This window comes from Nyctereutes procyonoides, unplaced genomic scaffold (genome assembly GCF_905146905.1).
Source record: "Nyctereutes procyonoides isolate TBG_1078 unplaced genomic scaffold, NYPRO_anot_genome, whole genome shotgun sequence".
NCBI lineage: Eukaryota > Metazoa > Chordata > Mammalia > Carnivora > Canidae > Nyctereutes > Nyctereutes procyonoides.
In genome coordinates, this window is record NW_026575036.1 from 23,119,716 (window position 1) to 23,135,112 (window position 15,397).

At 43.5% G+C, this 15,397-nt stretch overlaps 1 protein-coding gene and 1 long non-coding RNA gene across 6 annotated transcripts in view; one reads left to right on the plus strand and one right to left on the minus strand.

The window, feature by feature from the left end:
* The window catches only part of LOC129505535 (uncharacterized), a 37,366-nt gene extending 23,857 nt beyond the window's left edge, over positions 1-13,509 (minus strand). The window contains exons 1-2 of one of the 2 annotated variants that reach the window (XR_008663546.1): positions 13,108-13,509; positions 12,548-12,648 (exon numbers count right to left, since the gene is read on the minus strand). This is a non-coding gene — a long non-coding RNA (uncharacterized LOC129505535). Of the gene's footprint in view, positions 1-7,607; positions 7,835-12,547; positions 12,649-13,107 lie in introns of those variants that run through there. The other variant, XR_008663547.1, reaches the window with a different exon arrangement.
* ANO6 (anoctamin 6) overlaps positions 8,071-15,397 on the plus strand; it is a 190,544-nt gene continuing 183,217 nt past the window's right edge. For 2 of the 4 annotated variants that reach the window (XM_055318559.1, XM_055318561.1), the window contains exon 1: positions 13,517-13,789. In XM_055318559.1, coding sequence (XP_055174534.1) covers positions 13,720-13,789 — 70 coding nt within the window. In that variant the 5' untranslated portion in view covers positions 13,517-13,719. Of the gene's footprint in view, positions 8,265-11,822; positions 11,942-13,516; positions 13,790-15,397 lie in introns of those variants that run through there. The other 2 variants (XM_055318558.1, XM_055318560.1) reach the window with 2 other exon arrangements.

Below are 15,397 nucleotides of genomic sequence, written 5' to 3' on the forward strand. Positions count from 1 at the left end.
TTGTGATACCTCTGGCTTTGTTCTTTTTTCAAGATTGCTTTAGGGTCAAGATTTATTCAGGGTCTTTCCTGATTCCATTCAAGTTTTAGCATTATTTGTTGTAGTTCTTTGAAATATGCTGTTGGTATTTTGATAGGAATTGTATTCAATCTGTAGGGATTTAATTGCTTTGAGTACTATAGACATTTTAACAATATTAATTCTTCCAATCCATGAGCATAGAATATCTTTCTATTTGTTTAGGTTATCTTCAATTTCTTGCATCAATGTTTTACACTTTTCAGAGTACAGGTCTTTCACCTACTTGGTTAAGTTTATTCACTTCTAGGTATTTTGTTATTTTTGGCACAATTTTAAGTGGAACTTTTTTTTAATTTCCCTTCATTATTAGTGCAACAGACTTCTGTATATTAATATTGTATCCTCCAACTTTACTGAATTCATTAATTACTTCTAATAGTTTTTTTTGGTGGAGTCTTTAGGGCTTTCTATGTATAGTATCATGTCATCTGCAAATAGTGACAGTTTTGCCTCTCCCTTACCAATTTGGACCTTTTATTTTTTTTTCTCATCTGACTGCTATGGCTAGGACTTCCAGTACTATCTTGAATAAAAATGGCAAGAGTGGACATCCTTGTGTTGTTCCTGGTCTTAGAGGAAAAGCTTCCAGTTTTTCACCACTGAGTATGATGTTAGTTATAGGTTTCTCATGTATGGTCTTTATTATATTCAGGTATGTTCCCTCTACCACACCCTCTGTTGAGAGTTTTTATCAGGAATGGATATTGAATTTTGTCAAATGCTTTTTCTGCATCTATTGAGATAATATGATTTCTATCCTTCATTTTGTTGATGTGGTGTGTCCTGTCAATTGATTTGCAATTATTGAATCATCCTTACATTTCAAGAATAAAACCCACTTGATAATGGTGAACGATCCTTTTCAGGTATTGTTGAATTTGGTTTGCTAATATTTTGTTGAAGATTTTGTTCTCTGTTCATTAGGGATGTTGGCCTATAGTTTTCTTTCTTTTCTTTTCTTTCATTCTTTCTTTCTTCTTTCTTTTTTTTTTGTAACATTTTTGTCTGTTCTTGTTAAGAGAGTCATACTGGACTCATAGAATGAATTTGGAAGGTTTCCTTCCTCTTTTATTTTTTGGAATAGATTTAAGAGAATATATATTAAATCTTTGGCAGAGGGGCACCTGGGTGATTCAGTCAGTTAAATGCCCAACTCTTGATTTTAGCTGAGGTCTGATTTCAGGGTGGTGAGGTCAAGCCCTGCATCAGGTTCCATGCTAAGTGAGGAGTCTGCTTGAGGTTCTCTCCCTCTGACCCTCCACCCTCTCTAAAATAAATAAATAAATAAATCTTTAAAAAAATGTTTGATAGAATGCAATTGTGAATCCATTCTGGACTTTTGTGTTTTAAGAGGTTTTGGATTGCCAATTCAATCTTGTTACTAGTTAGTAATTGCTGTCTTCAGATTTTCTATTTCTTCCTGATTAACTTTCATAATGTTTTATCTTGCTAGGAATGTATCCATTTCTTGTAGGTTGTCCAATTTTTTGGCATATAATTTTCTATAGTATTCTCTTATAATTCTTTGTATTTCTGTGGTGTTGGTTTTTACTTCTCTTTCCTTTCTGATTTTATTTATTCCCTTCTCTTTCTTTTCTGAGGAGTTTGGCTAAAGGTTTATCAATTTTGTTGATTTTTCCAAAGACCAGCTCTTAGTACCATTGATCTTTTCTTGTTGTTATTTTTTTTTTAATTTGTTTCATTTATCTTTGCTTGGGCCTTTGTTATTTCCTTCCTTCAACTAATCTTGGGCTTTGTTTGTTCTTTTTTTATCTGGTTCTGTTAGGTGTCAGGTTAGTTAAGTACTTGAGATTTTTCTTGTTTCTTGATGCAAGGCTATATCACTATAAATGTCCCTCTTGAAACTGCTTTTGCTACATCTGAAAGATTTGGAACCATTGTGTTTCATTTTCATTTGTCTTCATGTACTTTTAATTTCCTCATTGACCCATTGGTCTTTAAGTAGCATATTGTTTTGCCTCTATGTGTTCTTTTCCAATTTTATTTTCTTTTGATTGATTTCTAGTTTCATACCATTGTGGTCAGAAAAGATGTGTGATATGATTTCAATCTCTTTAAATTTATTGAGACTTGTTTTGTGACCTAACATGTGTCTATCCCGGAGGACGTTCAATGTGCCCTTGAAAAGAATGTGCATTCTGCTGTTTTTAAATGGTATGTTCTATATATATCTGTTAAGTTATCTGGTCTAATGTGTTGTTCAAGGCCCCTGTTTTCTTATTGAATTTCTGCCTGGATGACCTATTGATTGGTGTCAAAGTCCTCTACTATTATTTTATAACTGTCAATGTTTCATTTTATGTCTGTTTAATATTTGTTTTATGTATTTAACTGCTCCCATGTTGAGTACATAGTTATTTATAATTATTATATCCTTTTATTGGATTGACCCTTTTATCATTATGTAATACCAAGGGCACTTTTTAAAGATTCCAAATTGATAAGGCATTTTCATGGAGTGGGAGGGCAATCAGCTTTTAAGGTCCTATATTTAAATCCTCATCTTGTTTGTACATATGCTCTTCATTTTTGAGGCCTGTGCTCCTACATAAAGAGGAATATAGCATCAAATGACACAACCAACTTAGTAGAGTCTGATGGCCTTTATTCAAGGGAAAATGATTCATGGCTTGGGGGAGTACAGTGCCTTACAAACACTCTTCCCAAAGGATTTTGGGCAAGAGCAAGTTTTACAGAACATTAGAAGTGGCAATGCAGAAACAGATTATGAATGGCTTAGGTTGCATATCTGACCTTATCTGGAAAGATGGAGGAACAAGAAAATAAATATAGAGCCCAAAGTTTGCCTGGGATTGGGGACTGGCTGAACAATACAGGTGTAAACAATGTCTACTTACATGTGGATTTTTTAAGATAAATATAGTACTATACTATAAACTGTATTTTCTCTTTCTTATGATTTTCTTAATATTTTATTTTATCTAGCTTACTTTGTTATAAGACCATAGAATGTAATTAATACAACATACAATCATGTTTATGTTTATGTTTATACAATCATGTCAATTGTTTATGTTACTGGATTAATAGTTATTGAGAAGCCAAAAGTTATACACAGATTTTCAATAGTGCAGGGGGCAGGGATCAGCACCCCTAACTCCTTTGTTATTCAAGGGTCAACTGTACTGTGTTTCTGGTCAAGCAGAGCATTTACTTTACAGGAACACAGAAATCTGTTTTGCTGACATGGCAGCCCAGGCAGGGGTGGCTTCATTTTAGAAATTTATCTCAACAATAGCAAAGTGTTTAGAGGAACCTACCCTAGAGTCAGACTGCCCAGGTTTGAACCCTGACCCAATGGAAGAATTTGATGTTCATCATATAGCTTAGTGATCAAATGGTAGGACAGTCTGTCAGTGGATACCTCTTACTGTAATGCCACATGAAGAACACAGCATCTTCTATGACAGATTCTTGGCAAAAATGTTTATCTCTAATCTAATTAAGCCTCTGACTTATGTCCAGTTAACAGGAAATACTAGACTTTGAAAACCAGTATTAGGGAAAATAATCATCCACAGCTCTGCTGTTCTCTTAAAAAAGTCGAAGTCAAAGTCATAGGCAAAAAAGGCAGGGAATATAACCAATCACAGTATGTGAAATGCGATTGGGTGCTTCCACGAAAAACCCAATCATAGGGACACCTGGATGGCTCAAGGGTTGAGTGTCTGCCTTTGTCTCAGGTTGTGATCCTGGAGTCCTGGGATTGAGTCCCACATCGGATTCCCTGCAGGGAGGCTGCTTCTCCCTCTGCCTATGTCTCTGCCTCTTTCTCTGTGTCTCTCATGAAAAAAAATAAATAAAAAATTTTGAAAAAAGAAAAAGAAAAACCCAACCATTTAAGACTCTGAGACTTGAATATGGAATGGGTTGGTATGGGGGAAATATTGTTAAATCTCTTCTATGTGCATGTGTTATTTATGTAGGGATGAAATGTTATGAGGTCTGCAACATTAACATGGTTCAATGAAATATAATCAGAAAGACAAACAGATAAATCAAATATAGCAAAATGTTCCCAATTGTTGAAGTTTGGATGGGTGTATAGGTGTCTGTTACACTTTTTTTTAACTTTTCTATATGTTTAAAATCTTTCAAAATAAACATGGGGGGGGCTTCACAGCCTCCACAGCTCCTACCAATACATTTACCTGTATACCTGCATCTGTATCCAAATACTGTATTTTCACTACGGTTTGCATATAGAATATTTTATCCTGCTTTTCATAGCCATTATCTCCAGTTTATAAGAGCTCATCCCTTTTATCTACCCAAGGATATCTCAACAGCAGTTTCCTCTTCTCTCTCCCACATAACCTCTATTGGCTCCACATACCTTTCTACTTGTGCATTTATCTACTACCCTTTACACTATCTTCAATTCATTTCAATAAATATTTATTGAAAACCTATTTTGTGCTGGGAATGTTGTGGTGAACAAAAGACAAAAGCACTGCTTTCATGGAGCTTATCCTTTGGTTAATGAAGATAGATAATACGGAGAGTAAGTAAACAAATGATGTAGTATGTAAAAGGGAGTTAGGGAAGAAGGAGAAAATAAAGTAAGAAGGAAGTGGAGTACTTGCGTAGAGGTGTCCAGGGTTGCTGACAACCTATGTGAAAGCTTGTACAGACAGAACCTTGAACCAAAGCATGAGGCTTGGCAGTAGGGCCTGAGGTAGATATCAGGCTTCATTTAACTCCCCTTGCCCAGGCACCTGTGTAAACATCTTGTACAATCATATGTGGTGCCTCTGAAGATTTTGCAATTTAAATAGGGTAGCTTTCAAAACACCTTAGATTTTCCTACAGTGCAAATGGGGAGCTCCTGGTAGTTTGAACAAAGAATAATATGATCTGACTTACGGTTTAAAAACATCACTTTAGCTACTGTATTGAGTGAGAATGGACTATAGGGGGTCAAAGGTGGGAAGTAAGGAAATTAGAAAACTAATCCAAGTAAGAGAGGATGATGTCACAGATGAGATGTTAGGGGGGAAGGTGGTGTGGAGTGGTCCTAATTCTAAATATATTTCAACAGACATAAAAGGAGTAAATATAGACTGTACAAGAAAGAGAGGAGTCAAACGTGACTCCAGGCTTTGAGGACTGAGCAATCAGAAGGATGGAGTTTTGCTTTATCTGAGATGGAGATCAGGAGGAAGGGAGGAAGATCAGGAGATTGATTTTGGATGTTAAATTTTAGCTGCCTATTAGAATCCAAGTAGAAATGAATATAGAATTCTAGAGTTCATAGGTTTCAAAGAATTTCAAGGCTCCTCAAAAGAGTTGTTGATAGTCATTTCTACCATTTCTTCATCCTTCATTCTCCTGTAAACCTGTGGTATAACAAGAAATATATCTGGTCTTTGTCCTTAGTTCCTGGTACATACCTCCTTAAGCCCGTGGAATTTTCCGAGTGATAGGAGGCCCTTTGGGGTTTATGCTAATGAAGCGATTTAGGATATGCCCCTACACTAGATAACCTCAGGATAGAGCCGGCCATCAGAAAGACCAAGTGACTGGAACATTGAAACTTTCAGCCCCACCCACTGGTCCCTGAGATGAGGGTAGGAGGATGCTGAAGATTAAGCTCTATAAATACTCTTAAACAAGACTCAGTGAACTTACAGGAGAACACAGGTACATTCTGGGAGGATGGTACAACCCAGTGCTCAGGGGACAGAAGTTCCTGTGCTCAGAAACTTTCTGGATCTTGCTCTCTTCATCCAGCTGTTCATCTGTACACTTTATAAACTCCTTAATAATAAGCTGGTAAATGTAAGAAAATGTTTCTCTGAGATCTGTGAGCTGCTCTAGCAAATTAATCAAACCTGAGTTGGGGGTTGTGGGAACCTTCAAGCAATAGCTAGGTGGTTGGAAGCACAGGTGACAACTAGGATTTGTGATTGGGGTCTGAAATGGGGGATGGCATGGCTGTTTTGTGAGACTGAAGTCTTAACCTGTGGGATCTGAAGTTATCTCTGGTAGATAGTGTCAGAATTGTTGATTGTAGGACACCCAGTCAATGTCCACTGAGAATTGGAGAATTGCTTTGTGGTGTTGGAAAAAAACACACTAGGAAACCTATTCCAGAATTTTGTCCCCTATCACTCCCCTGAAACTGCTGATGTCACCTGTGACCTCCCACTGCTAAATCCCATGACAAATTTTCTTCATATTCAAAGAAAGCTATTTTAGTTACAGGAAAATTTGAAGTATTTACAAGGTCACATTATCAGATTCATTTGATATCAGGATATCATTTCCTCCTTTTTTGAAAAAGTTTTTACTTTACACTTTCCTGTTCCTCATTTCTCACTGGACACTCCTTCCATCTCCATCTGCTTTACTGGTTTTTCCACATTTTCTCAATACAGGTGTTGGAGGGCAGAGTCCTAAAGTGCAGCTCTCAGACCCTATCTCTTTTGGGGGGATGGGGGGAAAGGAGAGAGAGAATCTTAAATAGGCTTCATGCCCAGCACACGGCCAGACGCGGCGCTCGATCTCACGACCTGAAATCATGATCTGAGCCTAAATTAAGAGTCCAACACTTAACTGACAGAGCCACCCAGGTGCTCTTCAGACCCTCTCTCTCTACATAGATTAACCTCCTAACCAATCCTAGCCGGTCTGAAGTCTATCTCCAGTGCAGATCTCTCCTCCAAGCACCAGACACATGGCTGCTGGACATCTCCACATGAATATCTCATTTCAAATCTTATGGGACCAAAACCAAACTCCCCTATCCCCTTATTCTCCTGTAGTCTTACGCATCTCAAAAATAGCAACTCCATTTTCCCAGTTTCTCAAAGTCTTGGAGTCCTCCTTGATTCCTTTTTCCCCCTCAGACTCATATCCAGTACCTCAGACACCCTTCAGATTGATTTCAAAACATACCTTAATCCACAACTACCAGTACCATTCTGGTTCAGGACCATTATCCCTTGCCTTTATTAAAGAACTAGTCTCTTAGCTGGCCTCCCTGATGTGACACTTGCTCTTCTACACACTAGTCTATTTTCCATAATGCAGTCAGGAAGATCCTTTTAAAATATAAGTTAAGTATGCCACCTGTTTAGTTAAAACTTTCCAAAGACTTTCCACATTATTCAAGGCCAAAACCCAAGTCCCTCTAATGACTAAAAGTGGCTTGCAGCACTCCCCTTCCTCCCTCCCTCATCTCCTCCTCTGTCACTGTGCTAGGGTCACCACCATGGCCTCTGCTTTTCTTGAAGACATTAAGCATTCTTGTCCTCAAGGCTTTTGCACCTGCATTTCCTTCTTAAAACTCTGTTTCCTCAGGGATTTACATATTCTGTTCCCTCGCTTCCTTCAGACCTCTGCTAAAATGTCACCTTATCACAGGGTTTGCCCCCAACCATTCATTATAAGGTCCTTCTCCCAACCATCGTTCTCTCTGACTCTTGCCCTGCTGCATTTTTCTCACAGTGCCCTTCATTTCCTGACAGGTACTTACTTACTTGCCTCTATCCACTACGGTGGAAAGTCATGATGGCAGAGACATTATCTGTCTTCGTTTCTTGTCTTTACTATTGAATCTTCAACAGCTAGGGAAGTGGCCAGCATATAGTTAGCTCGCAGTAACTAAGAATGAAGAATGACAGAAATAATGTAGCACAACAGCGGAGATATGTGGCAGCCAGCCTCCAAGATGGCTCCCAGTGACTCCTGACTCTGGTGTTCATGCTCTTGCATAAGTTCCTCCCATTAGGAGTAGAGCTGCCTGACCTGTATAACCAGTGGCAGAAATGACAAAGCATGACTTCCAAGGTTAGGTCATAAAAGATGTTATGGCTTCTACCTCACCCACTCTCTTGGATTAGTCATTGTCAGGGAAGACAGCATTGTGTCATGAGGATGTTCAAGTGGTCTACGGACAGGGTTGTGTAGGAAAGAAATGACATACCTACTGACAAGCAGCACCACGTGAGGGTGAACTATCTATCTTAGAAGAGCAGATCTCGAACCCAGTTAAGCTGTTAAGTGACTGCAGCTGTGACCAACCAGCTTTGACCAACATTGTGACTACAGAGGAGGACCTAGGCCAGAAGCTCTTGACTATCCTGCTCCCAAATTCCTGATCCACAGGAACTGTGTGAGAGGATATCCGTTTACTGGTGGGTAAGCTGCTGAATTTGGGTAATGTATTACCAAATGGTTGGTAATGACCTCTTTGCTGGTTTTCCTTGCAGATTTTGCATTTGCTTTCCCTTCTGCCTAAAACTCCATTCCTTCAGATAGTTTTGTGTCTTTATCTCTTACATCAGGCTTCTGCTAAAATGTCATGCTATGCAACTATGCAGTAATGCAGCAATGGATTCAGGATGTGTTTGAGATATCCAGGAGATAGAATAATATTTAGCAACCAATTGTACGTGGAGGATACGAGACAGAGAGGACGGAATCAAAATGATTCTCAAATTATTGGCTCGTGTAACTAGTTTGTACCATTCCCAAATTTAAGGAAAACAGGTTTGGGGTAGAGATTATAAATTTAGTGTTGGACCTGCTAAATTTGAAATGTCTAAGAAATAGCCAAGTGGAGATAGCCAGCATGCAAACATATATACCATTTGTAACATAGAAGAGCGATCTGGGCTGGAAATAAAGCCCTTGGTGTCAGGACCAACCTTACAGTTTGCAGTGCCCAGTGCAAATGAAAATTTGCAGGGTTCCTTGTTCAAAGAGCCCATGAGGCCCACCAGCTGCCAGGTCTCCCTCGCACCAATTTGTAGGATTGATGGATCATGCCTTGGCTGAGGCTTGGGAAGTAGAGCCAGGTATCTCCCCTTCCCCATGGACTCTAGGCTCCAAACTCCTTTAAGGGGACTGCCTCGAAGAGATTGCAACTTCCATGTCTGGATGCCCTTACAAAAGGGTATGGGCAAGAGGCTCATTCTTCCTGAGTCACCTACTGGGTGACAGCACTGTGGCATTGCTAATCTAGGGCAAGTCAGGTGCCATCATGCCATACCCCACAACACCACAGATGCATGCAGGACTTCTTGGTCCTAGTAGTTCTGGGTAGGGGAAAAAGGAAGGTGGGCAAGGCTGAGAAACTATCCCAGGGAGGCAGAGGCAGTGGGAGGCAGGACTATATTAAAACCAAGCACACTTGTCTCATTGAACTCCATGTATATATAAAAAAAAATCAAAGATAATATTATTAAGAATTTCAAGCCTGGGGATCCCTGTGTAGCTCAGCCGTTTAGTGCCTGCCTTCGGCCCAGGGCATGATCCTGGAGTCCCGGGATTGAGTCCCACATCAGGCTCCCTGCATGGAGCCTGCTTCTCCCTCTGCCTGTGTGTCTGCCTTTCTCTCTCTCCCTCTCTCTCTCTCTCTCTGTGTATGTGTCTCTCATGAATAAATAAATAAATAAATAAATAAATAAATAAATAAATAAATAAATCTTTAAAAAGAAAGAGAGAGAGAAAGAAAGAAAGAAAGAAAGAAAGAAAGAAAGAAAGAAAAAGAAAGAAAGAAAGAGAAAGAATTTCAAGCCTGTAAAGGCACCTGAGTGGCTCAGTTGGTTAACCAAATGTCTTCAACTCAGGTCATGATCTCGGGGTCCTTGGTTAGAGCCCTGTGTCAGGATCCCTGCTTATCAGGGAGTCTGCTTCTCCCTCTCCTTCTGCCCCTCCCCTCAAATCATTCTCTCTGTCTAAAATTAATAAATAAAATCTTAAACAAAAAAAAAAAGAATTCCAAGACTGCAACCACAGAGCATTAAGACTCCCAGGCAGGGATCCCTGGGTGGCGCAGCGGTTTGGCGCCTGCCTTTGGCCCAGGGCGCGATCCTGGAGACCCGGGATCGAATCCCACATCGGGCTCCCGGTGCATGCAGCCTGCTTCTCCCTCTGCCTATGTCTCTGCCTGCCTCTCTCTCTCTCTCTCTCTCTCTCTGTGACTATCATAAATAAATAAAAATTAAAAAAAATAAATAAATTTGTAAAAAAAAAAAAAAAAGACTCCCAGGCATTAAGTCCTTCTGAGTGCAGGGCCCTCTGTAAATCAACTGTTCAAATGCTCATGAAACTGGCCCTGGTTGGAATAGACAGTAAAGTTATAAAACTGAGTAAGTTCTAAAAGGAAAGATGAGAAGAAAAGGGATAGGATCAAAGCCAGAGACGCACAATATTTAAGGGATGGGCAGAGAAAGGGCATCCTATGCCTAGGTGAAGGTTGTTATGAATCAGAAGGCCAATAAAGGAGAAAATACTTGGTCTACCACTGCCAACTTGGAAAAGCTTTGCAAATTCAATAACCTGGCCACATATTATTAGGCACATTTTATTTCAGTAATTATTCATGATAGATGACAATTTTTTAGGGTCAAGGATGTGGATCTTACATAGGCCTATTACCTTGATTACATTTGAAGTGTATAATACTCAGCTGGAAAAAAATATTGCATGAGAGAAGCTACAGGAAATAAAATAGATTGAATGAAATAATAGAATTTACTGATGATAGACTCACAGGTAACCTAAGTAAATAATTCATTTCCCTTCCAGCAATAGTTATTTTCCATATAAGGCCAGCAATGTCTCTGCAACATTTATCAAGCAACAAAAGTGTAAACTCTAAAATGTACAAAGAATTTCAAATGACTCATGGAAACCTGTTACAAAATCAACCACAAGAGTTTTCTAACTACTAATTAACTTTGAGCAAAGTCAGGCCATAAAAACTAGGCCATTTGGTGAGAAAACTGGCAGAAAGTTGATGAGACTTTGACAGCTTAGAATTGGGGTGGGGGGTGATTTTTTTTTTTAACAGATTCAGAAATGTCTCTGGAGGTGGTTTATAAAACGGCCAAGAGCCCAGATTTTAAATGCTTGGGTTTGAACCCCAGCTCTGCCACTTACATCCTAGGTGTGATTTTGGATTAATTATTTAATCATCCCGTGTCTGAGTAAAAGAGTGGTAATAGTTGCTAGAGTGGTAATGAGGATTACATGACTGAATGTAAAGCATTTAGAACTGTGCCTAGCACATAAAAATCACTATGTACACATTTATTAAATGAAAATTGTGATAACTGATCATGTCACTAAAACGCCTCTGGAATTTCTAATTTAGTAAGTCCTATGAGCTTTGGGGGAGAGTTCACCGAGAGAAAACAATCTTTTTTTTCCCTCCTTATTTTTTTTTTCTTTATTCTCCTATCTCCCTCTGCCCATCCTATATTGTTTTCTCTTTATATTAAACACAATTCTCTGGGGATCCCTGGGTGGCGCAGCGGTTTGGCGCCTGCCTTTGGCCCAGGGCGCGATCCTGGAGACCCGGGATCGAATCCCACGTCGGGCTCCCGGTGCATGGAGCCTGCTTCTCCCTCTGCCTGTGTCTCTGCCTCTCTCTCTCTCTCTCTCTCTCTGACTATCATAAATAAATAAAGAAAAAAAAATTAAAAAAAAATAAAACACAATTCTCTCTGGACACCTGGGTGGCTCAGTCAGTTAAGCATCCCACTCTTGATCTCAGTTCCGGCCTTGATCTCAGGGTTGTGAGTTCAAGCACTAAGTGTGGAGCCTATTTAAAAGAAAGAAAATTCTCTCTATTCTTTAGGATACTGGATATTTTCTTAAAAGTAACTTCCACATGTCTAATGATGCATATTCATGGTTGTTTTCTCACTTATGATTGGTCTCAATGTTTTCTTTTTTTCATACAGAAACTCAAAAAACAAGAATATGTGCTTCAGGATTTTTATTCCCTTAATGCCAACAGTTCTTAGTCATGCCGCTTCGAAGAATGAAGAAGTAGACCAAACGAAGAGCAGTGGGCAGCAAGGTAAAGTTTACTGAACAATAATAGTACAAAGGACCCAGGGAGGGAGGGGACCCTAGAGGGTTGCCCTTTTGGTGTTCACATTTAGGGGTTTTTATGAGCTCTTTCGAGGAACTATTTTGAGCATCCTCAGTGTGGGTCCCTGTGGACTGGTGGCTAACGTGTGACAATCAGGGCTTTGATCATGCACCTGTCTACCTGTTGTGTTATTGTTCCTATGTTGCTGGTCTCTTGCGCTCACATCCGGAGACGACCCGCCTCGACTTGTGGTACTGACAACTGTTTTACAGTTAATTGTTCTGTTTTAGGATGTTTTGTAAAAGTCACTTTTGCAGAGGCGGCTAGACAGGATGCTATTGTGGTCTTGTCTAAGCTGTAAAACAGGATGCTAGTGCGATTTGGTCTTGGCTATCTGGGCTTTTTTGCTTTCTTGCTGGGGACCCTGGGCCTGACTACCTGGGTGTCCAATTAACCTCTAACATACAGGAGAGTAAAATGCACAGGCAATTTAGTGTCATCATAATAATTCTGCTACGTTAGTGGAAAAAACATACAAAAGTTTCGATGGCAAGGGTAGGACAATGACTATAACAAGGATTTCAAACATACCATCTGGCCCTTTCCGGGAGTCCAAATGGACCCATCCACCACCAGCTTCTCTGAACACAGCTCTGCAGACACACCATCCCGGAAACCTGCAGTTCACGTGCCTGCAAAGTAGAAATCCCCTTGCATATGTCCTATGGCTCTTTTTAAGTCTCCAGGAATGCATTTTTTTATATTCGGCCTCAGTTTTAGTTTAGGCCTTTCTCTGCGGCCTCGGGTTAGTAATAGTCTTTCACGCTGCATTACAGCAGTTTCCCTGTAACCCTAGCGTCGTTCTTTGGCTTCTTTTGCATTTTCGATGCGGAGGACTAAGCCTCCGTGGTCCAAAGGGACTGCGCGCTCCAGGTCCTCCTGCGACCACACCCTGTCTGCGCTGGTGCAGGCGGGGGTAGAGGGCGCTTCTCTCGCCTCCTAACCTCTCTTTATGCGGAAATGCTCCTGCCTTTTGTGAACACGTTGCTCTACATCTCCCTCTTTTTTCTTCTGTGGCTTATTATCTACGAGTTTTGCCTCTTTTCTCTGTGCCCCCCCCCCCCCCCCCCGGAGAGGACACGTCCCCTTACTTTGGAGTAAGAGTAATTGATGCTTGAAGATCCTGCACTGGCTCCACGTAGCCTGGCCCGCAGGGTTCCCGGCCTGAGCCGCCGTGGCGGCTGTCCCCTCCGCAGTGACACGGGTCAAAGGCAGCAAGCCCCGGTCCGCGGCCAAGGCTGACCTTAGAGAGCTGCCCCGCTCGGAGGCAGGTTCGGGGAGCCGCGTCCACTCCCCCCGCCCTCGCCTCCTCCTCCCCGAGGTCACGGGCTTGCAGAGCGCCAACGTCAACGACTCCGGCTCCGTCCCGACTTCCTTCTGGGAGCCTAAAGGACCCGGGGGAAGTTTAATCATTCCGCAGCGAGCCCGGCTCGCTCACTGGGCATGCTCAGTGGCCGGCCCCGCGCGGCTGGCGAGTGGTTGGGCTCGGGCGCAGGGCGCGCAGGGCTCGCAGGGCTCGCAGGGCTCGCAGGGCTCGCAGGGCTCGGCTCCCAGCAGTGCGGGCCGCCCCCGCCGCCCCCGCCGCCCGCCCCGCGCGCCCGGCCCTCCCCGCGCGCACGCAGGGCCCCGTGGCAGCGCCGTGGGTCCGGAACCCGGGAGCCCCCAACTTCGCGCCAAGTTCGGAGCCGCCTTTTGGGGGAGCCATGCAAATGATGACCAGGGACGTTCTGCTAGGAATGGAGGAGGAGGAGGACGACGACGACGGGGATATCGGTGAGCGGGGGCTTCCCGGCGTGGGCCGGCGACCGGACAAGTTGGGGACTGCGCGGGGGCGCGGCGCCCGGGGGCTCGCAGAGGCGCGGGAGGACCGGCGGGGGGAGCAGCGGAGGAGTAGCGTGGGGAGCACTAGAGGAGCAGCGTGGGGAGCAGCGGGGGGGAGCAGCGGGGGAGCACTAGAGGAGCAGCGTGGGGAGCAGCGTGGGGAGAAGTGGAGGAGCGGGGGGAGCAGCGGAGGGAGCCCGCGCCGCCGTCCCGGGGCCTCGGCGCAGCTCAGCTGCGGGCGGGGTGGGGGTGGGGGGGCGCCCCCGGGAAGGCCGGGGATGGGGTGAGGATGGGATGGGGTGGGGGTGGGGGGCGCAGGGCCGGGGCGCGCGGCGGGCGCGGCCCCTGAGCGGCGGTGCGAGTACGGGTGGGACCTTGGCGCCGGGGCTGCAACTTCGGGGTCACTCCCTGCCCCCCGCACCTGCGCTGGGGCTCGCGGAGAGCGGCGCGGGGCGGGGGCCGGGGCGCGGGGCTGCGCGGCCCACCTGTGCCCACCTTAAAGCCAAAGCTGGGAGCGGCGCGGGAGGCGGGGTGGGGCCGGGTGGGGCCCCCGGGAACGGATTTGCGGTCGCGGGGGGCGGCCGGGGAGGCTTTCTTCAGCCGCAGAGCCCGCGGGGGAAGTGATTGGAGGAGGAAGCCCTAGTTGGGGCGGATCTCGGGACACTTCCTCGGAGGGCGAGGGCCGGAGCTGGGGGGGGGTGCAGGGGGTGCAGGCCTGGGGGCAGGCCTGGGGGTTATCATTTCTAGTTAGAGTTTAAAATGTGCAGGGGTTGTAGACGGAGCGAAGGGAGAACTGTTTAATGGGGATGGGGCGGGGGGAGGAAAACAATTGGGGCCAGCGAATGAACCTGGCAACTACATTTCCGAGCTGGTCTGTTCAGCAGCTCTGGAGCCTGCCTCTTGCTCCCAGGCTCAGTTTAAAACATAACAGTTCTTGCTCATGGCCTAAAGCCCCCCCCCTTCTTTTTCTTAAATGACTTTAGAAGTCCCTTAATTTTAGGAGCTAGATGTGGTTTTTCTTTTCTTGTATTCATTCATTCATTCATTTATAGATGTGGTTTTTCTTTTCTTTCTTTTTTTCATTCATTCATTCATTCATTCATTCATTCATTCATTCATTCATAGATGTGGTTTTCCTTTATCATTTTTTCCCCCCGGCCGGATTGAGATACAGTTTACATGTAACATTTGTACAACCCACTGAGTGGATACCCTTCTATGTTGCAAAATGATTACTGCCCTAGCTTTAACCAGCGCCTCTGTGACCTCATGATTACCATTTCCTTTTCTGTGGTGAGAACATTTTAAGGCCCACCATCTTAGCGACTTTCCTGTACAGGATGCAGTATTCATGATAATAATCACTATGCTGTACTTCAGATCCCCAGAACTTGGCCTTACAACTGGAAGTTTGTGCCTTTTGACCAGCATCCCCTCCTCCCCTCCTCATCCTGCTGTTTCTAGGAGTTCAGCTTTTTGTAGATTTCACCTGGAAGTGACACACAGTAATTGTCTTTGTCAGGCTTATTTCACTTAGTGTGATGTCCTTCAGGTTCCATC